Raw genomic sequence first — 26,084 nt, forward strand, 5'->3', positions numbered from 1 at the left:
ATTGTAATTTGTATTTTTTTTATTCTTTTCTTTTTTTTTTTTTATAATTTAATTTTGCATCATGGTCAATCTTTCATTATATTCTATAAAAGCTGTTATTTTACTTGATGCGGAGGGTAATCGCGTATTAGCTAAATACTATGATAATGAACACACTACTTTAAAACAACAAAAGCAGTTTGAAAAAGGTTTATTCGATAAAACAAAGCGTGCGCAAGGTAAAGAAACTTGGAGTTGAATCCATGAATGGATTGCTTACATATGTATACATCTATATAGGCGAAGTTATTTTATATGATAATCAAATTGTTTTGTATCGTTCAAATATTGATATTTTCTTTTATGTTGTCGGTTCAATGGAAGAGAATGAGTTGATTTTATTAAGCATGTTGAATGCTTTCTATGATGCAGTTTCTACTTTATTAAGGTATATTATAGTTATATATATAAAGAGAGAGAGAGAGTGAGAGAGAGGAAAGAAAGCTTATTTCTATCTATAGATATCAAGTTGAAAAACGTGCTGTAATGGATAATTTAGATTTAGTCATTCTTTGTCTTGATGAAACTGTAGATGGAGGGTAATTGAATATAAATAATATTTAAATAGATGAAGGAAAAAAAAAAAAGCTGTTCTAAACCCCCTCCCCCCCTTTTTTTTTCTTTTAATATACAATACAATAGAATTATATTAGAAACAGACTCAAACGCAATTGTTAGTCGAGTATCTAAACCTCGTATGGACATGGTCGATATTCCTTTTTCTGAACAAACTTTGCTACAGGCCTATCAAACTGCAAAAGACAAATTTGCTAATCAATTATTGAGATAGAAAAAGCACTTGCATACACACGTATATAATATTGTATTCTATTATATATGTAAACCTTATTATTATTAATAAACTCCCCCCCCTTTTTTTTTTCTTTTTATTACCGGAATTGTCCTTTGAACAATGATGTTTTAGTAAAAGCTTAATGATAATAATAAAAAGCAGGGAATGTTTTCTTTTCTTTGTTGACAGTTATACGAAAAAACAAAAAAAGAGAGAGAGAGGGAAGGGGAAAGGAAAACATACACTTCTTCTTCAAATTTTTACAGCAATGATAATAAAATGAATATGTCTGTATTTGTATATTTTGTCATTTATGTTTACAGCATATATTGTCATCGAAATAAACTACTCAGTCTCGGATTTAAATATAATAAAGATGAGAAAGGAGAAAGATTACATAATATATAATGGACAGCTCGGATATTGATATGCCCCAATTTTTTTTTTCTAGTTAAATAGAACAAAAAATATGCTGTGTATTATTCATTGTTATACAATAAAGACATTATTTTAAACAAATATAATCGATACCTTTTAAATCGAAACGACAACAAACAAATGTGTCGTTGAAAGCGGAAAACACTATTTTCTTTTCGGACAGGTACCCGCTTCATTTCACTCCTATTTTTTTATACTACATACTTTTAATAACCTCCTATTAGTATAGATTGAGGGGGAGGAGGAGGAGGAGAAAGAAGGTGTGTATATACATGTGTATATATAGATGTTATAATAAGGGGATATAAGAATGATTTATATGATCCGGAATAAAGTATAAATTTGGTACTTACAGTATATTGAGTTATACAATACATCATGTATGCATAGGTTATACACATATACATACACATAATAAATGTTTGAACGAAATCTTTACTTTTTACATCATGACCCAAAATAATACTATGTAGCAAGTAAAAATGCTATACATAAACCTTTTCTTTTTCTTTTGTGCCTTTTTTTTTTTTTTTTTTTTTTTTATTCCTCATTCAATCCCTTAAAAAGATAGAAAAAAAAAAAATAAAAAAAAAGACTCCTCTCTTTTCTTCACTTTCCCCTTTTCTTCTCCCCTTGAATCATTTATTTTCGTTATTTATATAAAAATTCATTAGTTTTTTTTTTCCTTCTCTTTTCTCCTCCCCCTCTCTTTTTCCTTCTATCTTCTCATAATCACTACTCAGTCTTCTTTTTAATTATCTTTTCGCTTAAAAAAAAATTATGTCTTATCTTGACATGGAACATATGGCTTATTCTTCTACTTCTTCTTCCATAAATAGTTCTCCTCCTTATTATTATTCAATGACCAATCATACTGATCGTTCACCCGAGTTGAATCATGTGAATTCTCCTACTAATTACAGTTTAAGTAGCCATGGTTCATCTAATAATAATAATAAATCTCTTTTAATGCTTGAGGATAATAGAAAATATTATTCTTTTATGCCTCCAATGTTTTATTATGGTCTCGAAAAGCCAGCAGAAAATGTCTTATTATCACCGATACCCGATCCGTTCTATGACGTTTATCCAGGAGATATGCCCCTTTCATTAACGCCACCTATTACTGAAATCAATTTACAACAGCAGCAGCAGCAACAACAACAACAAAGGATTACAGATTATTGTTGTTGTGAAGCAGTTCAAAATACGAATATACCTATTTCTACTGCTTGTATGGATCCTTTTTGTCATAGTTATAATAATATAGGATCTCCTCTACCTACTGCCATGATCATGTCAACAACAACAACAACAGCAGCAGCAGTAGCAGCAGCAGCAACAACAACAACAGCAACAACAATTTGCTATTCACCAGAGTGTCAATACCATTTAATAGCTTCACCTATGAACAATCAAAATTCTGTTTTATCACAGACATCGAAACGTATATTAACAAAGAAAGGTCAATGCAAATCATCAAGTCGACGTAGAAGTAGTAATAGTAGTAATAAAAGTAACAATAATAATAATAATAATGCATCAACTAATAATAACACGAATACACCCAGAAGATATAAATGTACTTTATGTATTAAACGATTTACTCGTCCAAGTTCTTTGGCTACACATATGCACAGTCATACAGGAGAGGTACTATAATATACAACTTTTTTTTTTATATGAATGTGTCTAGTTTATTAAATATATATGAATAGAAACCTTATAAATGCCTAGTTGAAGGCTGTGGAAGACGATTCTCTGTAGTCAGTAACTTGCGTCGTCACGCTAAAATTCATACGACATCATTATAGATACAATGCATCCCATTTTTCTTTTCTTTTTTTACTCCTTTTTATTATAGCAAAAAGAAAAAAACTCCCTAAAAAATATGTATTATCACATTTATTCACCAATCTCCTATATCTACCTCTTACTCACTCACTCACTCACCCACTCACTTATACATATTATCTACATAAGCCTAATTGTAATTAAGTTATGATGTTATTATTACCAAAAGAAGAGTACTTGTATCCTTCATTCTAATAATAAATCAGAGAAATAATAATAAAATAATTGTGTTCAGATCCCTTTTGTATTGTATACAATCATATACTTGCTTCACAGTGCATTTCTATTTGTTATTTATTAAGTCATCATTCTATAAAATCAGAAAAGTAAAGTTTTTTTTTTCTTCTTCTAAATCCTTGAATTACACAGGTCTCCTTTTTTGTTCTTAATTATTCTCTTCTTCTTCTTCTTGGTATAAACGTTGCAACAATAACAATGATACAAAAAAAAAAATCTTGCCACATGGCTTTAATATCTTTGTGCTTTTCTATGCTGTCCTTTTTCATGAACCCTTCTTGTAAACCTTAATACACTATTTTGTTTAATGCCCAATTGACTCACAACGGCATCATCTTCTAATAGTCTTTTATTTGAAAATAAAAGACAGTAAGAGTGCCAAATATATTTCCAACTTATTTTTCTTTTTCGTCCAGAGTGCTCATTTTTTTCTATACGTTCTACCTGTAGTTTAATTAACTTTTTTATATCTCGTACAGTTGAGGATTGTTGAACGATAATGCCTAATATAAAATTAATATATGTAACTATACACATGTATGTATTTATACATAGGGCACAATGTAATAATAATAATAATAATAAAAAGAGCTACAATGTACGGAATGAAGGTAATGGAGGCCTTTCAATGGTGACGCGATAAGCTTGACCCTTTTCTATTGCAATTAAAGCATCAAGTTCTTCTAGAGTTGGAAAAGTAGGTACATCACTCAAGATGTCATCATTTAATATTTCTTTTATCTTTTCTTCTAATTCGTTTACAAGTTCCAACTCTTTAGTTGCTGACATGAGTTTATTAAAAAAAAAAAGGAAATAATTTTTTTTTTTTTTTTTTTTTTTTTGACGGGTTCATTAAATATTTATACCCAAGAAGGACTTATTACCTCCTCCGATTTTTTCTCGGTATGAGTGACTAAAAAAAAAAAAAAAAAAAAAAAAAAAAAAAAAAAAAAAAAAAAAAAAAAAAAAAAAAAAAAAAAAAAAAAAAAAAGCATGTATTTTATTGATTCTATTACTGTTCTTTGAATGTAGTATTTATTTATTTTTTTTTCCAAGTGACACCCAGTCTTAAAAGACCAAAAGTGAACAAAAAAAGAGTGCTTGATACCATGATGCGTATAATAAACAGTGGTAATAAAGAAGAGCTTATTCACATCATATGATTTATTTCAATAACTTTGTAAAAACTGACTAAATCTATTAAAAAAAAGTTTAAAGTAGTCATAAATACAAAAAATAAGCAGATATTTGTTCACTACTTTATAGTGAATACAGTTTAAAGATCTGAAGCTTGAGAAAAAGAAAAATAGATTGTTGTACTAGACTAAATAAATATGGTCTTTTTTTTTTTTTCTTTTTTTCTTCTTCTTCTTCTTTCTTTCTTTCTTTCCTTCTTTCTTTCTCTATCGATTACTGTTATCATCATCGTTCTTGACCTTTTTTTTTTTTTTTTAATTCAACATTACCTTTGAATTGTCTTTACTCTTTAAAGTTCATCAAATACTTTAATAATCTCCGCAGCTTTCTATCTCTCTTTTATTTATTTATTTTTACTTTTTATTTATTTTTCTGTTTTATCTCTTCATCAGTAGTCTCTCAATTATACCAGAATGTCAAGTATTAATAATAATCGCATTATTCCCCTAACTTGTTCAGGCCATACAAGACCTGTTGTTGATCTTCATTTTTCACCTATAACAGAAGATGGAAAATGTTATTTAATATCTGCCTGCAAAGGTACACTAAATCAATATTTTATATAACAGAATAATAATAACAATAATATAAAAAAAAAAGAAACTGACAACGCCTTTATATATATATTATGTTAGACGGTAATCCTATGCTGCGTGACGGTATTACAGGTGATTGGATAGGCACGTTTCAAGGCCATAAAGGAGCTGTCTGGAGTGCACGTCTTTCAAGGGATGCTCAAAAGGCCGTCACTGGATCTGCCGACTTTACAGCCAAGGTCTGGAATACAGAAACGGGTGATGAAATTCATTCCTTTGAACATAAACATATTGTAAGGGCTGTTACTTTTAACGATGATGCTACAAAGATGGTGACAGGTGGTCAAGAACAAGTTCTCAGGATATTTGATCTTTATCGACCTGATTCACCTGCATTAGAGCTGATGGGACATGAAGGCACGATTCGTGCTATTGTTTGGGATGAAGCACGTCATGCTGTCATGAGTGCAGGTGAAGATGCAGTAGTGCGTATCTGGGATTTACGTACAATGCGTGAAGGTGGCATGATAAAGAGTGAGACAGCCATTCCAACCATGACAATGTCTGTGGATGGTGAATATATTTCATGGGCCGCTGGAAAGACGGCTAACTTTTGGAAATTGGGCAGGTAAAAAAGCAAAACTCTTTTCTTTTTTTTTTTTTTTTTTTTTTTTTTTTTTACAAGGAAGGATTTTCCAATTCATGTTTATATATACATATATGTGAATTTATAGTTCATTTGATGATGTAAAGACGATTCATACAAAAGAGAGTCTAACTTCTGTATCTATTCATCCAAATCATCAACAATTTGTAGCAGGTATTGAAGAAAAGTTATGGGTACATATATATGATTTCAATACAGGAGAAGTCGTAGGTAAGAAAGAAAATAAGATAGAATGCTATTTTCTATAACAAATTAAAAAAAGAAGGGAAAGAATAGATGTTTCCAAGGGACATCACGGTCCAGTTCATACAGTTAGTTATAGTCCTGATGGTAAAATTTATGCGAGTGGTTCAGGTAAATCAGACCTAAAAAATAAGGATTTTTATTTGTGTATTTATTTATTTATTTTATTGTATATATCTTGTAGAGGATGGAACTATTCGATTATGGCAAACTGATCCAACAAAATCATATGGATTATGGCAAAAGAATAAGCAACAACAGCAAGTTTAATTCCAACACATCTTAATGTGCATCTATAATATGAGTCTTTTCTTCTTTTTTTATTCATTGTATAGAATATGATATCCATATATATATGTATGTATATGTGTATGTGTATGTGTGTGTGTATGTGTATGTGTATGTATATATTTATATATATATATTATATAAGACTCTTATGTATACATGTATACTTTGTTTCCTTTTCTTTTTTTTTCTTTTTTTTTTTGCTGTAATTATCATTGTTCAGTAGTAATAAATAGAGCCTACTTGCTGAGGTTCTCTCTTTATACATTACACTTTTATTGTGCAGAATCAACAACTATAACAATTCAAACTAGAGAGCAAAATAGAATAAAGGGGGAAGGAGTTATTACTGTATATAACTTTGAGCTTTAAAAAGTCAATGATGTTTGTAAAGAGAATATATACAAGTAATGATAAAAGTAGTCTTGACTTTGTATATACTCATTATTATTGAAATATCTCTATTAGACTAAAATAATTTAGGATAAACTGCGAATGTTGATATGAAACCAACTAAATAATAGTCTTGCTTAACAAAAAAAAAAAAAAAAAAAAAAAAAAAAAAAAAAATATCCAAATCAATATATTGCCTATTTATCAATAAATAATGACTTTTGTCCTTGTCCCCTTTTATTCATTCAAATAATTGTTTATTCCTCCTCCTTTTATCATGTTGTGAGGTTGAAATTAAAGTTAATTAGTTCGAACTTTAACCGGCTGCTTGGGTAACTGAATATTACACTAAAGAGGTTAAAATATGTAATGTTAAATCAGCAGCAGCAGCAGCAGCAGCAGTAGTAGTAGTAGTAGTAGTAGTAGTAGTAGTCATAGCTTAAATAAAAATGTATCACATGTTATCTCTTATAAGAAAGAAGAAGAGCAAATAGTATTTTATACAAAACAGGTCAACTTTTTTTTTTTTTTTTTTTTTTTTTTTTTTTTTTTTTTTTTTTTTTGTTCTAAATAAAAACAACTCAAATAAACAAGCCTATTTTATCATTTATTCCCTTTTTTTAATCAGCAATTCTCCTAATAGATAATGTTGATTATTTTTAATATGTTTGTATATATTTTTGTATGTATATAATAGGAGAAGAATGTGTGACATTTTTCCAAGTAATAAAAGATTTTTATTATTATTATTATTATTATTATTATTATTGTTATAAATATTAGTATCATAAATTCTAATATGAATTAATAGTAAAGGTATACAACATAAAAGCTTATGGGTATTTTCTTTTCCTTTTTTTTTTTGTATATCTAAATATGTGTATATAATGAGAAATAAGGAGGGCAAATATAAAATATATAAATATAAATATATATAAAATCAAATTATATTTATATACAAATATGTATAAAAAAGGAGGAGAGAGAGAGAGAGAGAGAGAGAGAGAAAAGGAATAAGTTGTATAAGTGTATAAAATAGGGGAAGGGCATATTATATTTATTAATGAAAGAGAAGGGGATAAACGAACAATAAACAACATTCATAAACAACAGCAACAATAAAAAAAAAAGAAAGAGAAAGGTTCCTTTTATAATCGTATAAAATCTTGAAGTGCCTTTAATTGACGTTGATCTTCACTGGAAGGTACCTTCTCCCAAGCGATATCTTGTGCTATCGGTAAATATGGGTATTCTGCAGTAGTTGTTGTTGTTGTTGCTGCTGCTGCTGTTGTTGATGATGGATGGTGATACACATAATAATGATGAGGAGATGGTAATAAATCCGTCATGATAATATCATCGTCACATGTTCTAGGAGAGGAAGACAATGAAGGTGGCGAATGAGAAGGAAATTCAATATCCGATAAAGGTGAGGATGTCAGGGCCATTGAAGTCTCTTTCAAGTTATGTAATGCAGCTGAATGACCTCCACTTGTATCCAAAGGATTTAATTCAGGATAAAATCCTCTGGGGATTTTAATATGATTCAAAAATGGATCATGAAGAGGTCGCTTTAAACGACCTGCGAGAACATCGGCTTTGGTATAATATGAAATAAGATGTAATTTATGATTATTGGCTGTACAGATAGAAAAGGATTGTTTGATAAGACCATCCGCTTTATAAGAGCATGTCAGACTGGCCTTTGTGTTTTGTTGTAATGAATTAACAGAAGGTTTACGGGGTCTTCTTTTGGTATCTAGTTCACGATACGTTAAAAAACTGCCTAGAACTCGACTAGGAGACCATGTTCGTCCATCTGTCCATCGACGCATACCAGCTTCTCTTTCATCCCAAGCAAATATAGATCCTGAACGTATCTGCGATCTTTCTCTAGTTGATAATCGTCTTTGAACTCGAATAAGTTTATTTCTTCTACAAGCTTCAAATATAATCAAAGCATCTTGAGGTGTTTTAATATAACCAATAAATGTTTCCATTATTATATGTTTAAATTAAAAAAAAAAAAAAAAAAAAAAAAAGGAAAATAAAATAAAATAAAAAAAAGGGGAAAATATATGGATATAAAATAAAAAAAGGAAAATGAAAAAAAGAAAAAAAAAAAGAAAAAAACTGAATAATATTAAAAAAAATACGATCCTTTTTATATAAAATGCCAAAAAAACATAGAAGGATTTTTTTTAACCTTTTTTATTTTTTCATGATCAGCATATTATGTCATGAAAAGCGCGAAAATAATTTATTTTAATGTTTCATGCAGAATAGAAGGGGTAGAACAAAAAAAAAAGCTGCATTCTTTGGGGGGAGGAGAAGGAAACAAAAAGTAAAAAAAGGGGGAGGAAAAGCTAAAATCAATAATAAATGGGAGTTTATAAAATTTTAAACCTGGATCGGGAAATATCTCGATTGTGTTTAACTTGATGTCATTACACACATAGTTTGTGCAACCCTTATTTCTTTTCTTTTAAATGAAGAGAAAAAAAAAAAAAAGAGGTAGATCTTATAGGAAAGAAATAAGTTCTGGAATTTAACTTTATAGTAAAAAGGGAATTGTTATGTTCTTTTATCAATGATATATAAATAATCTTATTTATTTTACTCTTTTATATATTTCTATCATTTTCAATAACCCTTGATACATATTTCCCTCTTTCCCCTTGATAGAAACAAAAAAAAAATAAGAATATTAGATTATATTTTTGGCGGGAATAGTCCCTTAGAATTTGATTTGAAAGGAGACATAAAAAAAGGAGAGACAGTAGCTGCTTATTATTATACATGCGTGTTTTCAATTAAAATTGGTTTATTAAGCCTTAATAAACGATATATATACATATATATTATATGTTTAATCTCATTCTCTACGTGCATATAAACAAAAAAAAATAATAATAATGTATTCTATATATTTAATAATTTACATACTTTAAACAAATACTACATGTATAAACTCCCTTCCTTTTCCCTCCCACCACTATCAACTAATGTTATCTCCGAATTCTTCTTTTATTCAATATTACTATAACAACAATACCATGTATGAAGAGTATAATAATTGCTACTATGGCATCAATATGAGATCATTGTCTTGGTCAAAATATCAAATTGGTATTGTGTGTACCTGACTTAAATAAAATAAAAAAAAGCTTATTTTTTTTTTTTTTTTTTTACAAGTTAAATTGAAAAAAAGCGTTTAAAGTAATGACGTTGTTTGCAGTAGTGTACCTTAAATAATAAGCTATCATTCCAGCAAAAAAAAAAAAAAAAAAAAAAAAAAAAAAAAAGGAGTTAATCATGTATAAATAGAACAAAACACATAAATCACAGGAGTTGGTCGAGAAAATGAATTTACATATTTGTGTATGTTAGAAAGTTTAAAAAAAAATGGGAATGATTCTATAAAGTTCTATTCGGGAGAGGGGTGAGGGGAGGGTCATACAACAATAATAAGCAACAAAATTAATTTAAACAAATATGTAATTTCCATAATAATAATACCATTTTTTTTCCCCGCACAAATTTAGAAAAAACTAAGAAAATTAGACTATTTATTAAAGCCTAAAATAAACTGCCATTCAACATAGTATACAAAATTATTTTATTTAATAATGATTCACTTGAATATTATATCGTTAGTATACATTATATATTTGTTCTAAATTGTTCTACAATCATTCCTGTTTATTTATATAAATAAGCTATTGTTACCACAAAGAGTATATAAATATTTAATAGCATTCTTTCTTTTTGCATTTTATTTCTAGATTTTATTTTCCTATTATGTACATATTTAATTTCTCTCTCTCTTCCCTAGTTAATGAGAGATAGATAGATTTACGGCTTCGTCTATTGATATTTGGGGTATTTATAACAAGTTTTCCATTACTATTTCCAAATATATAAAATTCAAATAATTGGGGTTATTAAATGACTCCAATATATATAAAATTATCGTTATTTGTCTTTATTAAAGGCATTTCTGATTCAATATAAGTGAATATCACTTTATAGATGCTTTCGTTGCTTTTAATAAATAAATAAAATCTTTATGTATTTAAACTCTCTATCTGATTATCGTTGCTGACGATAGTTGTTAACGGATGTTTCTTAATCTATTTTACCGAAAAAAAAAATATGAAATAGTTCAATCATGAGACTGACTTATTATTCTCTTTACGTGGAAAAAAGGACAACTTGACATATATCTTATATCAGTCCATATGCTTATTTTCACATAAATGCTTTTTGGTCAAATATAAAGAATTTCGAGTCATAAAATGTGATTAGCTTGCCGTATCTATTTATTTTTGCCCCAAGTGTATTGAAGACAATATCAATTGATCAGAAAAAAGTTCATCTTTTATTATTATTAATAATAATGAAGAAAAAAAACTTGATAGGTCCAAAGAGTTATAAATCTACATTGTTGCACTATTTTGTTAATAAGAAAAGCCATTGTAATGTAGATTTTTTTTTTTTCATAAAAGACTAAAAAATTATTATAATATCAAAAGCTAACTAACTAGTGATATAGATACTTTCAAGTAATTTACAAGGCTGCTCTTCCTTAATAAGTCGAAATAGATTGATATATTTAACCTTTTTCTCTGCAAAAGAAGATAAATCGATACGTTTCCTCTTTTATTTCTGGCTTCATATATAAAATCGTGCAGAGAATTTATATAAAAATAGATACTAAATATTTATTATATTATACTATATTATATCATTAATTACTTTCTTGTTTTCCTTTTGCCATTGCTTCATTATTATTATGATTATGATTATTATTATTAATATGATTAACTGTTGTTATATTCTTAGCGACGGTATCATTATTCTTTGTTATCTTTCCTTTCATCCAATCATACCATTCCTTTTCCGTTTTACCATTTAAAATAGCAATAATCATGACTGACATATTATCAAAGCCAAGTCCAGTAGATGTTTGATCATCTGCTAAACAGTGATCCATCATATTTTCACAGATTGTATCAAGTGTTTTACCATCTGCAATACTTGAACGTACAAAATCAACTACTTCTTGATTCGTCATACAGTCCCAAATACCTATTATTATATAACAAAAATACATAAGATATAAAGTAAAATCCCATTTTTGTTATTTCTTATCACCATCACAGGCTAAAACGAAAAATTCATCTTCTTTCGTAATTTGATGATCAGTAATATCAGGATCACCTAAAAAAAAAAAAAAAAAAAAAAAAAAAAAAAAAAAAAAAAAAAAAAAAAAAAAAAAAGATGAAAATATAAGTATATGGAATCACATATCATAGATGATATAATTTACAGGTAACCACTTGTTTTTCAGCAGGAAGATTCTCATTTTGTTTAAATTCAAAATCGCCAATAGCACGAGAGAGAGCCAAATTACCTAAATAAACAGTATTAATCATGTAGCCTTTACACAGGTTTCTTTATTCACCATTGACGCGTCCAAATTCAACAAAGCCTCCTGCTTCAATAATTCTTTCCATTTCTCCCTCATCTGTTGGCTTATGATCAAACGAAAGTGGTTTTACTTTGCCTTCAATACTGATAATTCCTCTTGAATCACCAGCATTTGCCTAAATTAATATATTATATAAATAAATAAATATTTATTTAAAGGACAAAGTTGTATTAGAATTATATTTATTTTACCACAAAAATATGATTATCCTCAGTTATAAGAGCAGCAATGGCAGTACATCCAGAAGGATCATAAGCAAAATTATTATCTACAATATCAAGTTACAAAAACAGTTTTTTTTTTTTAAAAAAAAAAAAAGAAACTTTTATATATTTTACCTTCAATTATGCTTTTATCTAATGATAAGAAAGCATCCTTCAAAGCCTTGGAATATTCTTTTGTTTCAAAATATTTACTTTCAAGCACTTTTTTATATAAAGTTTGTCCTGCATACTGTGCAATAGTAGAGCCTATATATATTCATAAATATATGCATATGAATATGAATACATACAGTCCTCCCTTTTGGATGTATAATTACCTCCATGCCCATCAAAGACCCCAAAGAAACTAGCATTAGTATCACCTAATTTTAAAAGCGTTGTATGGGCATCTTCCATGGCTAACCATTTAAAAAAAAAACATTAAAACAAAAACAAATCATAATATACACACACAACACACAAAATCATTTACTAAGTCTCCATCCTTGCATGTGAGAGCATCCATAGAAATATTTATGATTTGACTCATGAGTCGTTGTCTTTTCAGTAACTGGTTCAGATAGTGTTTGTCCCATTCTATTTTATTTTATTTTTTTTTTTTTTTGTTTTTTTGTTTTTTTTTTTTTTTTGAAAAAAATATGATTATTATTAATTATTCATTCTTTTATTATTTTATTTCATTGACTCAAGATTTACATCTTTTAAAGTATTAGTAAGTTTTAATAAGTCGAAAGAGAAAAAATAAAATAATATAAAATAATATGAAATAATATAATATAAAATAATATAAAATAATATAAAATAATATAAAATAATATAATATAATATAATATAATAAAAAAATAATATAATACAATATTATATAATAAAAAAGGTGTCTTTTTTTTTTTCTTGCGTATGCTCTATTTCCACTCTTACCACTTTTTTTCGGTTTTGTTTATGACGTGTTCACGTGACCATTTTCATGGATCGATACTATTTCTTTTCCCATCACAAGGCTTTGCCTTCCGATAATGATAATTTTTATTGTTCTGACAGAATACATACTACACATTTATATTTATTTATTGTGAATAAATTATGCTATATAATCAATATACAATAAATGTTGTTGTAGGATAATATCAATAACAAACGTCATTCTAATGTAAATATTATGTAAGCATGTGTACCCTTTTTTTTTTCTGAAGAATTATGCATAATATTATATTGAACTGTAAACTAGAAAAAAACATCCCAAAATAATTGTGTTAGAAACATGTTATATAATACTATCTTTTACGAGTAATAATACCTGATTTAATTAATACCAAGATATACTATTATAGTCTTCTTTATCTTATCAAATCAAGATATGTTAGTCAAAATCTGATAATGAGCACATACACACACACATGTGTATATAAATATATAAATATATGTATATATGTATATACATATATTGCAATGACTACTGTTGCAATAGCAGTGCTTTTATTAGTTTACCAATGTTTATCGTTACACACGATGCAGATCAAAATCAGTGTGCTACAACATAATAAGATATATATTAATGATATATGTGTATATATATATACACTCATATATTCCATCGATCGTTTTACTTTAAACCATAGTTTATAATTACAACTGGTAAAATTAGTAAAAATAACTTTCTTTTCCTCCTTCTCCCCCCCCCCCTCTTTATATGTATATATATTCATCATTTTTCGTATTATCATTATTATTAATACCTCTTCTTCTTTTTTTTTCCACTTTTTATTCCAAGTAAAATGAAGAACAAAATAGACCATCTTTTATTTGTGTTGTTATTAATCTATAGTTGGTTATTATTAAATGTGATTGCTGAATGTAATGGTGGATCTAATCTTTGTCAACAATCCTATAGTAACATAACGCATCTTATAACACATGACTCATATGCTCTTTCACCTAATATTGCAGCAACCCAGGATTATGATATTATCAATCAACTTAGTAATGGGGTCAGAGGGATCAAGCTATCGGCTGTTCCTTCCCTTATGAATCCAAATAGGATTCATCTTTGTCATACTACTTGCGCCATACTAGATGCAGGATCAATTACCGATACACTTAATAATATTACAATATGGTTACAATCCAACCCAAAAGAAGTGATTACTATTATGTGGAATAATCTTTATGATCTTGATGCATCTCAAATAGCCATGGCTTATGAATCAAGTCATATTATACCCTTTATATACCTTCACAATAACTCTTTATCATCATGGCCTACATTACAAGAAATGATTGATTCCGGAAAACGCGTAGTTAATTTTATTGATAGTAAAGCAGATCCTGTTCAAATACCTTGGTAAGCCTATATTATGTATATATAATATATATACATGTATTTTTTTTTCTTTTAAATATATATATATATATGCATAATGTAGGTTAATGGATCAATTTTCTAATATATTTGAGACACCCTATGATAATACTGACATTAATTCATTTAATTGCAATGTTGATAGAATAGCTCCCAACTTGAATCCTAAGGACCTTATGTATGTCCTAAATCACTTTATCTATGGTGTAGTCGATATTGCTATGATTAAGATAGAGATCCCTTCAAGAATAAAAGCTCAAGCAGTAAACGCTAAACCATCCCTGAGTCAACATATTCAAAACTGTACAACCATCTTCCAGAAGAAACCTAATTTTATCGAAGTTGATTTTTATACAATAGGCGATGCGTCAAGTATAGTAGCAGAGCTGAATGGAGTGACGTTAAAGAGACCTATTATGCCTTTGTCTATCAGTACAGTGAACAAACCCACTACGACAAAACTCTCTAACGTCCAACAAAAGAAAAATCATGTATCAGTTATTACTGAACATATAATCATCGATAATATTTCATCATCTACACATTTAACCCCCTTCCCCCACCACAATTGGTTTTCAAAATGTACACTATTTGTTGCTGGTTTTTTCTTTATTATCATTTTCTTTATTTAACCTTGTAAATACACGTACTTTGATTTCATATACAATAGGGGTGAATAATTGACATTTATTATGTATTAATAAACATTTGAAATTACATGATAGATAAGTATAATATATATATCCTTTTACCTCTTTTGTAAATAAGGGTAAAAAAGATAGGGAAAAGAGCTACATATCATTTGTTGAAGGAGTAAAAGACAGCTACTCTTAGGATGGCTGTGCATGTATAAGTTTGATATTTAAATGGGGATCAAGTTTATTATGAAAATGATAGTCAAGGCCGTAGAGGATATGACAAATGAAAAGCCAGCAAATATACCATTTTGATAATAGTATTCGTGATCTTGATGGATGGACGGGTAGGTAGCTAATTCAAAAGAAAGGAGAGTGAATCATCAATCGAGTTAAGCATGTATAGATGTTTGTGTATATTGAGAAAAATTATAGCATGTAACTTTGAGAGGTGAACTTCTGGATGGCGGGGACAGTATTTCGATTTTCCTCTAAGAAGCCAGCTTCGTTCAGCTGTGGTCATGGGCAGCCAAAGAATGGGTGTCAATTGAGAATTTGTTATGGCAACATGCTAATAATTTGGTATGTTTTTGCAGAAGTCTTCTTTCAAAGGTTTTGTTGTCGATATGTTTGTTTTACGGGAGTAAATTCTTTAGATGAGAGTTCGTCATTAGAAGATTGAAATTGTCGCCAAAGAGGATTTTTAGATAACTTGGACCATTGACTAGTACGAGAAGTTGATATAAACTGCAGGAGTTGAGAAGGTAAAGCTGATTCTGGTAACGAGTATGCTCGCCAGAGGAAGATATGTAGTCGTTCTTGCATTGAAGGGAGTTGGGCTAAATATCGCATAACTTTGATTGGGCTGTTTGTAGATCCACCATAAATTCTACGAATGTGATTATTTTGAGTTTCTTTCTAATTGGATTATTTGATAGCTGGTGAATGCGCTAATAGCGAGATCATATTCAAGCTGAGCACGGACAATTTGAGTGTAAAATCGAAGAGCTGTGAGTTTTATGAATTCAGAGGACTGTACACCTGGAGAAACTTAGGAATTCATAATAGAGTTAACTTTAGTAATATGATTGTTAATTAATGATTGATTGTTCAAAAGACCGCTAGGTTTTAAAGGTACGCCCAGATAGGAAAATGAAGATTGGCATTATACAAGGAAAATTGTATATTATACTGATGATTACCATTGCTATATAGTGTGACACATTTAGATGGGCTCTATCAATATCCTCTAAGAAGACTATGTTCTTCAGAATGTTTTAAGAGGGAAGGTATATCAGTTTTTGACGATATTAGAACAGCATTATCTGCATAAAGTAAGCAGTTCATATGAGGGACTAGGTCAATATTAGAGAGGTTTGAAGTGGGTTGAAAATACTGTAGCATTTGGGGAAAGTCATTCATATGAACAGAGTAGAGGTAAGGAAATAAAATAGATCCCTGCAGTACCCCTGTTGTTGGATAGAAGCGTCTAAAGGTGAGATTTGATTACACTACTTCAATTTGCACGTTATCGAAAAGGTATTGAACTAGAGAGAGAAGAGGAGGAATTACTCCTGTAATATTACTTGTAAAATATCAAATAAAAAAATATTACAAAATAAAAATAATAAAAAGACAAAAGAAGTCGATGAGATCGAACAATCGTTCTAAAGTCAATCATTTTATTTATGAATTTAAGTTGATGGGTATTTATAAGAATTATTAAAGAGGTCTGAAATAAGATGTGAATCAGAAAACAGTTAGTCACGACTTAATAAGATATGTTAAAGATAATGAAGTGTTAGAAGTTTTTAATATTATTTGATAAAGTGGATCAAGAGAGTTTCATGAGAATTTAGATAGAATTCGTTCAATAATTTTATAATATGCATGTTTAATTAAGAAACATGACATTATGACAACTCTAGTCTGCCATAGTGTATGACATATATATTGCCTATTAGCTATGTTATACGTAGATTTTTTATCTAAAAATGTGAGAACTGATTCAATAGAGTAAGTTTTTCGTAATGTGTTACATATTTCGATAAGACAAAGGAATTGATCTAGTGCTTCCCGCTTAGAGTGGAAACTACTCTAAGCAATATCGATAGTAGGACTCTGTTGTTTAAGTAAGGGTTGTAAACATCATTCTAATATTTTTCTGAATATAAACATAAGACTAATCAGTCTAAAGTCATTAGAACCCATGGAGTTGCCTTTCTTATAAATAGGGATAACTTGTGCTACACGTCAATTAGTTTGAGTATATGATCACTGCTAACATAAGCAAAAAAGTTTGTATACTATATTTGATAAAGGAGAAGTAATAGGTTTAAGCATATCACTAGTGATATGGTCAACTCCTTGAGCTTTGTTAAGAGGAAGATTGGAAATTGCAAATTTGATATCTTTGGCAGCAATTAAGTAATTATTTTCAAATGGAGGTGATAGTAGATAACTTGGAGAGAAAGTGTTAGTATTGGGTAAATGAGTACCAGAAAGATTCCAAGTGTCGTGTCATAGTATTAGCTGACTCTTGTGATCCAGCAAATTTAAAAATTAAGAAGCGCAAAATGAAAAACTTTATATACAAAGTACGTTTGAAAATCCAATACATCCCCTCTTTTTTTTTTTGAAATTTGAGCCTTCCTGTCGTATCAATACCACATAACTTTCAAACTAATATGAATATGAATAAGATACAGTATGTAAGAAATCACCCAATTTCTACTATGGTAGTATTTAACTGTAATATGGTAAAAAGTCTTCATGCATGAAAGTCGTTTGGAGAAATTAAATTTTGAGTAACGTTAGCCTCCTTAAAGCTAAAGTAATCAATTACATTGATTTTATCAACCACGCTTTCACATCTGTTTATGACACAACAATATATAATAATTATAGACATAGTTCAAACAGGATTATGGCTGGTATATTCAATTACATAATTATACATGAGTCATACATACCATATAAATATAGATAATGTTGAATTTTGTATTATTCTACAAAGTTTTCACGGGTTTGTCTTCTGTTCATTTATCTTTCTTTAACTTTTGCTATTCAAAACAATATACCAATTTCTTTATCATATGCCAAGTGGTTAACCCTTGTAATTTGAGTGAAAACACTAATTGTTGCTCTGATTGGAGTACTCTTTACAACAATATAAATAACAAGCCATATTATTATTGTCATCATTTTTATTCTTCTTCTCAACAACAACAATCTTCAGAATCTACTTCTTCTTAAACAACAACAACGGTAATATAAGAAATCTCTTAAATTGGATAACTCTAATCTACTAAATTTTTGATCGAATATGATATTGGATAAAATTACTTACTTTTTTTGGTACTTGAATAAGTTATGTCTAAGAATTCACATAACATTAGAATATTAGGACTACCATCAAATTATGCTTATAAAAACTGGTTGTAACAAGCAGTACAAAACGAGAGTAATCCCTTAAACTACTTCTCATTCACAAGTAATTTTAATGGCAGTGAGAATGCAACAAATGCTCGTTATTCTGATTTGCTGGATTTGTTATCAAACAAAAAACAAAGTAAAAAGTTAATTCATATAGTTGAAACAACGAGATCTAAGTTTGAGATAGAAATTTACATTTAAAATCCATTACTTAATTGACTCAAATCCTTTTCTAGAAACGCAAGAAAAACAAAGGACAGTCAGGTTTCGCCGAAGACTATCAGGTATATTGGGCTGATAGAAGAAATAAAAATACCCAAACTATCATAACAGAAAGACAGAATAAAACCTTGGAGAAATTGAATGATATGACATGCGAAAGTTTAGAAAGGCTGGCAGAATGGGTATTATGATTATGCAATTAAAATTAGCATTCTTGTATTATATATTAATATATGTTTTTAAAAACAGATATATAGCGATGATGGTGTAGGCAGTAGCAGCAGCAGTAGCAACATTATTGTTCGTAACCCTGTCAGAACTGAAGATTCTAATAAGTTTGATGGTTTAGAATCTTTAGAAAAAATATTAAATTTCTCGTCAAAATTATCATCAGACAAGTAGGTGTTGAAAATATCAATTTGTTCTATAAAACTGCTAATTGTATTATGTATAGGGTTGGTTACTTAGGAATTCTGGACCTCAGCTCTGACACCGTTATCTTAATGCTTAAAAAACAGCTTGCTGAAAAAGATTATAATGATATTATTCAACATGCTACATTACTAAACGTTGAATTAACAGAATATGCTGAAGATCTAATAACTTCTCTCTGTGAATCCAAGCTTGCAACGATCTCCTTAAGAAATATAATGTATGAAATTGGTTATAGACAAGCCTTTAATTTAGTTCTCAATCGTGATGCTGGTTTTATTGAAACAACTACTCGCCATTTGTAAACACAATATTTTTTGACTGAAACTATAAAAACTCATTTTTTACTTTATTATTTTAGCCTCGATTTAATGGATAGTCCAAACAATTCACTCATACAAACAACTGGAGAACGTGCTGCCTGCATTCATACTATCATCTACATTATAAATCAGCTTTTTTTAGCAGACAATGATGTAGTTGCTTTAGACTGGATCGAAAAGGAGTATTGCCAAACAGGCAGATGTAAATGGGATGGTATCATTATGAAAGTAAATAATAAAAAAATATCTACAGTTTTCGTAGAGTTCTCTGGTGGAATTAAAGTCAATGCAACAATGAAAAAAGAAAACCTCTGATATTAATAAATTATATTCTAATATATTGAATATTATTACTGGTTTGCCTGCCAGTACCCCCCAAGAAAATATTTTGTGCCCGCTTCTATGGTAGCCAAATATTTATATACATATATCAATCACTTTTTAACACAATAGGCTAATAATGTTTATGTTTAATTGATTTAGACAACTGCATATATTTTGAGGAACTATTTGTCTTCAAACAAAATTATTTCAGAAAGATTCATGTGTCTTTCCATTGTCCAAGCACGCCAAGATTACTTCTCAAATACATCAAACAAATCAGCAAAATGCTACAATGGAAAGAAGCTGTAATCAACCAGACGTTGTAATTACAAGATTAATTAGCACTTACTAAATAATTGCTATTGATATTATTGTTGATAAGGCAGATATAAAAAAGAAAGCAGAATAAATCTGTGAAAACTTTGTATAAGACTTTTATTATCAATTGAATAAAAATAAAAGTGAATGTCTAAAAAATGAATGCAAAATGGATTATTATTTATAACTTGTGGGGAGCGGGTTACTTTGCGACAGGAACAGAATGAAGATATCTTGAAAGTAGAATATTTCCCATAAAATGATTAAAGTTATTTTGTTTGAGCTCTCTAATCTTTGCCCTGATTGAGAATTAATCACAGTTAACTCTAATAAATATTAAATTATTGGTGCTCGATCTATCAAGTTATTTTTCTTAAAACCAAATAATGAAATCTCGTTTGCTCATACTTGTGAATGATATAGGGAAGATACTTCTGATATAAATTTCTTGTATTATATATTCATTCCTCAATGTACTACTTGAATGAATTTTATTATGTTTTATAGTGTATAGATAGTATATGATTATATTTATAAATTAATATATTAGATAATATCATAATATTAATGTGAATATGTAACTAATAGGTATAATCTATAATTCATATATCTTTATTATTAATAATCCTTTACACTATGTCTGGCTTATTATTAATTCGTAACGTCAGTATTTATTGTAATATTATTTTTCTCATTACAAGAATGTCTTATAAACTGAAATTAAATAATATTGTATGAATAAAGTGGACAACAAATAACTATAATATCATTCAGTCCTTCATGACTCTGATCTGTATATCATAAGATACTGTGTAATACATCATTATATACATAACAATTTCTGTCTATTTTTTTTAAGACTTGTAACAATGCTGATACTTTTTATGTTGTGTTCTATTTCTTTCAATTGACTGTCAATTTTAAATCCATTTTCAAATCCAATAAAGGTATGAAATATTCAAATAATCAGCTAAAACATAAAATAAAAATAATGTAGCAAAGTAAAAAGCTATATATATTCAAAAATAATTATAATTCCTTTAAATATATGATCTTTCCTTAAAACGAATATAATAAACTGAAAAAACCTTAAAGACGGAAATTAAAATAATTACAATTAGACCGAAAAGGACAGGATGTCACGTGACACTTTCCTCACTACAAGTAAAGAGTTGTGATATACAGTGCGTCCGCCGTCAATTGGACAATTTTTTGAAAAAGCTGGTCAAATTTTTGAATAAATTTGCCCACTTTTTTGAAACTCAATTGGTCATTTGTTTGAAATTCATTTGGTCATTTTATTTAAATTCAATAGATCATTTTTTTGATCATTTTATCTGAGGTATATTTTGTTACTTTTTTTTTATACCATTATTTCGAGATTATTTTTCAAATGAGCATGAATATTTTTTATGAAGATGGTGCTGGTAATCTCATTGATGAACAGGGCGAGCAAGCAAAAGCATATGTTGAAGAGAAGTCATTTCGTTTGAAAAGATTAACAGATCTACGAAAATACATTAAGAACAAGGATCTCCAATTTGAAACGATCAGTTCAGACGATACAGTCATGAAAGAGGCTAGTCCAAAGAAAGAAAGACCTCTTGAGTATAACATTTATACAATGGAAGACCGTAGACGTTACTTTTATTTTTTGAAAGAAAAACTCATGAGACCAAAAGATGCGGCCATAGCCGCAAATGTAAATTATAACACAGCGCGCAAATGGAAAAAGGCTTACGAGGATGATCCGGAAAGGAAGATTCCTATCAAAAAGACGAATCTGAATCCCAACAGACCAGTCAGTCAACTGAACGAAGCTCATAAAGTTTATCTAACCAGTTTTTTTGATGATGACTCAACTGCAACAATCCAGGACGCAGTTGAAAGCTTGACAGCCAACTTTGCTGGCTTACAAATAAAAAAAACAAGAGTAGCCGAGTTCATGAAGGAAGAATGTAATCTCAGCATCAAACTTATTAACCGACACCCTCTTGCCAGAAACGATGATAAAAATCTTAAAGCTCGTGCTGAGTGGGTTGAGAAATTGATCAGCAATGGCGTCAATTATCTCGACAATTGTATATTTGTTGATGAGTCCGGGTTTGACATTAATATGCGTCGTAGTCGTGGTTGGTCACAGCGCGGTACGAAAGCAACTACCACAACTCCCTCCACCAAGGCTACCTCACATACTGTTCTTGGTGCAATATCAGCTAATGGTGTCGTCAATGTGAGTATGCGAGAATCTGGAAATGTTAAGAGAAGGAAAGTTGTAGGGGCCAAAAAGAGAAAGGCTCCTAAAGATAAATTAACTATTCCCAGTGGCACTACTGGCGATCATTATCTTTTGTTTCTTAACGATACTATGGATATTATGGATGAGTTCCCAGAAATGAAAGGATTTTTTATTGTTATGGACAATGCACCAATTCATGTTCCTGCTATAATTGACCCTGTAATTGTAAGTCGGGGCTATAAGCCATTATACCTTCCTCCCTACTCGCCCGAACTCAACCCAATAGAACAATTTTGGGCCATTCTTAAGGGAAAAGTAAAGCGAAGTAAACTTAATGATGTTGAAACGCTTACTTCAAGAATTATTGAGGCTAGTGAAGAAGTACCTGTTGAGCATCTTCGAAATATTATTCAACATTCCATAAACCAATTTAGTAATTGCTTAAATAAGGTCCCTCTATAACTTTCCCTTAACATTATATAAAGTATAATAATTTTCAAAAAAAAAAAAAAAAAAAAAAAAAGATCAATTGAATTTAAATAAAATGACCAAATGAATTTCAAACAAATGACCAATTGAGTTTCAAAAAAGTGGGCAAATTTATTCAAAAATTTGACCAGCTTTTTCAAAAAATTGTCCAATTGACGGCGGACGCACTGTATTGCGGAGAACTATACGTAAAACGATCGTTTTCGGTCTCGTATTACGCAACACGTAATACGAAAGTATTCGGTACTTGCGGAAAACGACAAGTAAAACGATCGTTTTACGTCCACTGAAAACTACCGAAAACGTGTATTCCGCAATTCTGATAATACGTAAAACGTATCTTTTGGTGATTATTATAGGTTATTATTTTTGGGGGGACAACGATATTACGCTAGCAACTGCCTTTATCATTGGTCTCTAACGTCGTAATTCATATCTTTACTCTTACTTATAATTGGATCTTATTAAAGATGTTTATACTCAATTGAGGCTTTTATTATACAAATCTGTTTGCATTATTGGCTCATTATTTGCACTTCCTTAACGTTTAATAGGCTTATAATGCCCTTGTTTATACAGCTTTTCTTTTTTAAAAAAATGTGGCTTTTTATTTATTTATTTATTTATTTATTTATTTGAAATTGGGTTATAGAATATTATATAATAATGATAATGGCAAAAAAAAATATATAATAATATATACTATAATACAACGACATACTTACCTTGAGTTAATATAACTTTAGTAGTAGTAGCCAAGATTACCATTGATTTAGCCATTTGATCTGTAGTTAGTTATTCAGTATTACCAGGATATAAATGTCTACCTAAATGATAAAAATAAAGACAAGTTACTAATTATGACATGTTATATATATGATTTTAGCCCTTGTAATATGATATTTACCTTTAATATAAAGAGAAAATAAAAGTTTTTATTAGTATATCTATCTATTGAATAGAACAAGAGCCATCTAAGCATGATTAAATAATAATGAGTAAATATATATATACTTTATAATACTTGTTGAATTATTGTTGTAAAAGAAACTTACCATATTATTCAATTGATTGTAAAAGAGAACACTTGATCATTTGTATTCAATGGATAGACAATACAATAAAAAGCTTTATCTAAATATAAATATACAAAATTAGTTTCAATAACTTGAAAAAGAAGAAAAGCCTTGATGATATACCTTTTCTCTCTCTTTTTTTTTTATCTGTTACCAAGAGGCAGTATTCTTTAATAGAATCTCAATATCTCTGTAAAATAAAATGAAAAAGTGAATACATTATGTTTGTTTAGTTTATATTATTTATTTACAATTATATATTAACAATTACCTAGTAAAAAATAAATTCTAAAAAATAGAAATAATAGAAAAAAAGCATGTTATTACAATATAATGAAAAGAAAGAAAAGATAAAAAAAATAAAAAAAGGGACTAAAAAATTTTTTAGCACTAATTAAAATTGTCTAATTAAAGTTTACAATAAGTTTATTCTCCCCCACAATTTTCTTTATTAGTTATTGTTCATGTACTTTTTTTTGTTTACAAGTTATCGTTCGTATTCCATAAAATAGAAACATTAGTAAAAGAATAATATATTATTAAATAATTGTAAATTAGAACTCATTAACGATTACATTGAAATTTGGACATTTCATGTAGATCATTTGACATGCATTTACGAAATTACTTTTTTTTTACATTAGTTCATTAGTAATGCATTCGCATAATATTTTTTTGTCATTCTAAACTGAGCAAATAACAGCTATAATAAGAGAATAATATATATATACAGTTAAATATAGTTGAACACAGTTAATTCGACATGCAATTATGAAATTACTTTTTTTTTTTACATTAGTTCAATAGTAATGCATTGACATAATGTTTTTTGTCATTTTAAACTGAACAAATAACAGTCGTAGTAACGTAATAATATGTATGTGTACATTTAAATATGGTTGAAAGTGTTTTGTATTTTTTTAGGGACAATTAACATGCATCTATGAGATTACTTTTTTTTTTACATTTCCATTAATGTTTACAATTACATTGACATTTACATTTACATTTACATTTACATTCGAAATGACTAAATTAAATAAAGATGCAAAATTATTTTTTTTGTTTATTATATGTATTGTATACTTTTATAATAGTTATCTTTTCTTGTCATGTATGAAATATTATATAAGAATTTATGTCTAACTGTTTGTAGAAGAAAAAAAAAGTTAATTTTTTAGCATGCTGAAATTACAAGTGAAAATTGTGGGGGTGAAAGAACCAAAAAAAATAAAAACGTCATTTTAACTCCAGCTGAATGTTTATTTTTTTATTTTTAGGACTTTTATTGGTCAATTAATTTTTTTTCTCCCAATTTCTCTATGAAAATTAAATACTGCCAAAAGGCTGTAAAATTAAAATTGCTATAAAATAATCAATTTTTGCTATAAAGTTGTAGTTTTTTTTAGATATATAAAAGCTTGTATATGATAAAAAAATTAATATTAATTTTATTTTCATGTTTACTAGTAATAAGTTGACGAAATAATCATTTTTTGAAAAAATCACTTAAAACTCAGCAAAAAGACTTGTTTTACGTATGTTTTCAGTTGCGGAATATTTTCATTACTTGTAGTGCCTAATTAGGAAAGTTTCTTTCTCTTATAATATTTAAAATTTTTATAGACATCAGTTCCTCATTGGTCCAACGGCTAGGATTTGTCGCTTTCACCGACACGGCCGGGGTTCGACTCCCCGATGGGGAATTTCTTTTTTCTTTTTTTGGTATTGCTGTTGTCTTAAGAAGAATATTTTATTTGTCTTAATGGACTATTATAATTCTTATGAAAACTATTATAGTGTGATTCTTATATGGAAGATAGATGATGTTT

General features: G+C 28.6%; 9 protein-coding genes and 1 non-coding gene across 10 annotated transcripts; 6 read left to right on the forward strand and 4 right to left on the reverse strand.

The window, feature by feature from the left end:
* The first annotated feature begins 24 nt into the window (after positions 1–24).
* BX663DRAFT_496886 (Longin-like domain-containing protein) lies at positions 25–935 on the forward strand. The gene is made up of 4 exons (XM_051525832.1): positions 25–218; positions 280–427; positions 501–578; positions 682–935. The coding sequence occupies exons 1-4, from the start codon at positions 62–64 to the stop codon at positions 827–829; spliced, it is 531 nt and encodes a 176-aa protein (XP_051386540.1). The 5' UTR covers positions 25–61; the 3' UTR covers positions 830–935.
* Positions 936–2,839: 1,904 nt separating this feature from the next.
* Positions 2,840–3,066, forward strand: BX663DRAFT_403052 (uncharacterized protein; the record flags this gene model as incomplete). Its single annotated transcript, XM_051522232.1, has 2 exons — positions 2,840–2,923; positions 2,989–3,066. Coding segments are annotated over 2 exons (162 nt in total), but the record flags the coding sequence as incomplete, so codon positions are not given.
* A 526-nt stretch (positions 3,067–3,592) lies between these two features.
* On the reverse strand, positions 3,593–4,150 carry BX663DRAFT_548725 (uncharacterized protein; the record flags this gene model as incomplete). The annotated part of the gene is made up of 2 exons (XM_051531097.1): positions 3,593–3,864; positions 3,964–4,150. The coding sequence occupies 2 exons, from the start codon at positions 4,148–4,150 to the stop codon at positions 3,593–3,595; spliced, it is 459 nt and encodes a 152-aa protein (XP_051386542.1).
* Positions 4,151–4,798: 648 nt separating this feature from the next.
* Positions 4,799–6,490, forward strand: BX663DRAFT_496894 (WD40-repeat-containing domain protein). The gene is made up of 5 exons (XM_051525833.1): positions 4,799–5,098; positions 5,194–5,722; positions 5,829–5,971; positions 6,038–6,115; positions 6,189–6,490. The coding sequence occupies exons 1-5, from the start codon at positions 4,972–4,974 to the stop codon at positions 6,272–6,274; spliced, it is 963 nt and encodes a 320-aa protein (XP_051386543.1). The 5' UTR covers positions 4,799–4,971; the 3' UTR covers positions 6,275–6,490.
* Positions 6,491–7,594: 1,104 nt separating this feature from the next.
* Positions 7,595–8,715, reverse strand: BX663DRAFT_496896 (Gti1/Pac2 family-domain-containing protein). Its single transcript, XM_051525834.1, has one exon. The coding sequence runs from the start codon at positions 8,683–8,685 to the stop codon at positions 7,834–7,836; it is 852 nt and encodes a 283-aa protein (XP_051386544.1). The 5' UTR covers positions 8,686–8,715; the 3' UTR covers positions 7,595–7,833.
* Positions 8,716–11,247: 2,532 nt separating this feature from the next.
* BX663DRAFT_466579 (phosphatase 2C-like domain-containing protein) lies at positions 11,248–13,223 on the reverse strand. Its single transcript, XM_051524058.1, has 9 exons — positions 13,100–13,223; positions 12,876–12,979; positions 12,721–12,801; positions 12,518–12,649; positions 12,371–12,447; positions 12,153–12,294; positions 12,018–12,101; positions 11,843–11,908; positions 11,248–11,776 (listed from the first exon to the last, which is right to left on the reverse strand). Exons 2-9 carry the CDS (start codon positions 12,976–12,978, stop codon positions 11,436–11,438), a joined length of 1,026 nt encoding a protein of 341 aa, XP_051386545.1. The 5' UTR covers position 12,979; positions 13,100–13,223; the 3' UTR covers positions 11,248–11,435.
* A 667-nt stretch (positions 13,224–13,890) lies between these two features.
* Positions 13,891–15,889, forward strand: BX663DRAFT_483286 (PLC-like phosphodiesterase; the record flags this gene model as incomplete). The annotated part of the gene is made up of 4 exons (XM_051524483.1): positions 13,891–13,925; positions 14,226–14,741; positions 14,824–15,250; positions 15,830–15,889. 4 exons carry the CDS (start codon positions 13,891–13,893, stop codon positions 15,887–15,889), a joined length of 1,038 nt encoding a protein of 345 aa, XP_051386546.1.
* A 111-nt stretch (positions 15,890–16,000) lies between these two features.
* On the reverse strand, positions 16,001–16,153 carry BX663DRAFT_424374 (uncharacterized protein; the record flags this gene model as incomplete). The annotated part of the gene is made up of 1 exon (XM_051522433.1): positions 16,001–16,153. A coding segment is annotated over one exon (153 nt), but the record flags the coding sequence as incomplete, so codon positions are not given.
* Positions 16,154–18,416: 2,263 nt separating this feature from the next.
* BX663DRAFT_496918 (uncharacterized protein) lies at positions 18,417–20,561 on the forward strand. Its single transcript, XM_051525835.1, has 7 exons — positions 18,417–18,661; positions 18,765–18,965; positions 19,066–19,233; positions 19,301–19,449; positions 19,506–19,784; positions 19,845–20,211; positions 20,290–20,561. The coding sequence occupies exons 2-6, from the start codon at positions 18,897–18,899 to the stop codon at positions 20,119–20,121; spliced, it is 942 nt and encodes a 313-aa protein (XP_051386548.1). The 5' UTR covers positions 18,417–18,661; positions 18,765–18,896; the 3' UTR covers positions 20,122–20,211; positions 20,290–20,561.
* Positions 20,562–25,886: 5,325 nt separating this feature from the next.
* Positions 25,887–25,958, forward strand: BX663DRAFT_t25. The gene has a single exon. It is a non-coding gene; the product is annotated as a tRNA-Glu (tRNA).
* The last annotated feature ends 126 nt before the right edge of the window (positions 25,959–26,084 follow it).

The sequence above is a fragment of the Cokeromyces recurvatus genome, assembly GCF_025118155.1.
Source record: "Cokeromyces recurvatus strain NRRL 2243 chromosome Unknown BX663scaffold_3, whole genome shotgun sequence".
In the NCBI taxonomy this organism is placed as follows: Eukaryota; Fungi; Mucoromycota; class Mucoromycetes; order Mucorales; family Mucoraceae; genus Cokeromyces; species Cokeromyces recurvatus.

What these genes read in the sequence shown, in the direction of transcription:
- BX663DRAFT_496886 (XM_051525832.1), top strand. Translation starts at nt 62, where the DNA reads ATGGTCAATCTTTCATTATATTCTATAAAAGCTGTTATTTTACTTGAT. An exon ending in TAAAACAAAGCGTGCGCAAG is followed by an intron (nt 219 to 279) that starts GTAAAGAAACTT and finishes ACATCTATATAG; the next exon opens with GCGAAGTTATTTTATATGAT. An exon ending in GCAGTTTCTACTTTATTAAG is followed by an intron (nt 428 to 500) that starts GTATATTATAGT and finishes TTCTATCTATAG; the next exon opens with ATATCAAGTTGAAAAACGTG.
- BX663DRAFT_496894 (XM_051525833.1), top strand. Translation starts at nt 4,972, where the DNA reads ATGTCAAGTATTAATAATAATCGCATTATTCCCCTAACTTGTTCAGGC. An exon ending in AACTTTTGGAAATTGGGCAG is followed by an intron (nt 5,723 to 5,828) that starts GTAAAAAAGCAA and finishes GTGAATTTATAG; the next exon opens with TTCATTTGATGATGTAAAGA. An exon ending in CAATACAGGAGAAGTCGTAG is followed by an intron (nt 5,972 to 6,037) that starts GTAAGAAAGAAA and finishes GGGAAAGAATAG; the next exon opens with ATGTTTCCAAGGGACATCAC.
- BX663DRAFT_496896 (XM_051525834.1), bottom strand. Translation starts at nt 8,685, where the DNA reads ATGGAAACATTTATTGGTTATATTAAAACACCTCAAGATGCTTTGATT.
- BX663DRAFT_466579 (XM_051524058.1), bottom strand. Translation starts at nt 12,978, where the DNA reads ATGGGACAAACACTATCTGAACCAGTTACTGAAAAGACAACGACTCAT. An exon ending in TGAATTTGGACGCGTCAATG is followed by an intron (nt 12,102 to 12,152) that starts GTGAATAAAGAA and finishes CTGTTTATTTAG; the next exon opens with GTAATTTGGCTCTCTCTCGT. An exon ending in TTTCGTTTTAGCCTGTGATG is followed by an intron (nt 11,777 to 11,842) that starts GTGATAAGAAAT and finishes ATATAATAATAG; the next exon opens with GTATTTGGGACTGTATGACG.
- BX663DRAFT_496918 (XM_051525835.1), top strand. Translation starts at nt 18,897, where the DNA reads ATGGCAGTGAGAATGCAACAAATGCTCGTTATTCTGATTTGCTGGATT. An exon ending in GTTATCAAACAAAAAACAAA is followed by an intron (nt 18,966 to 19,065) that starts GTAAAAAGTTAA and finishes ATCCTTTTCTAG; the next exon opens with AAACGCAAGAAAAACAAAGG. An exon ending in TAGAAAGGCTGGCAGAATGG is followed by an intron (nt 19,234 to 19,300) that starts GTATTATGATTA and finishes TTTTAAAAACAG; the next exon opens with ATATATAGCGATGATGGTGT.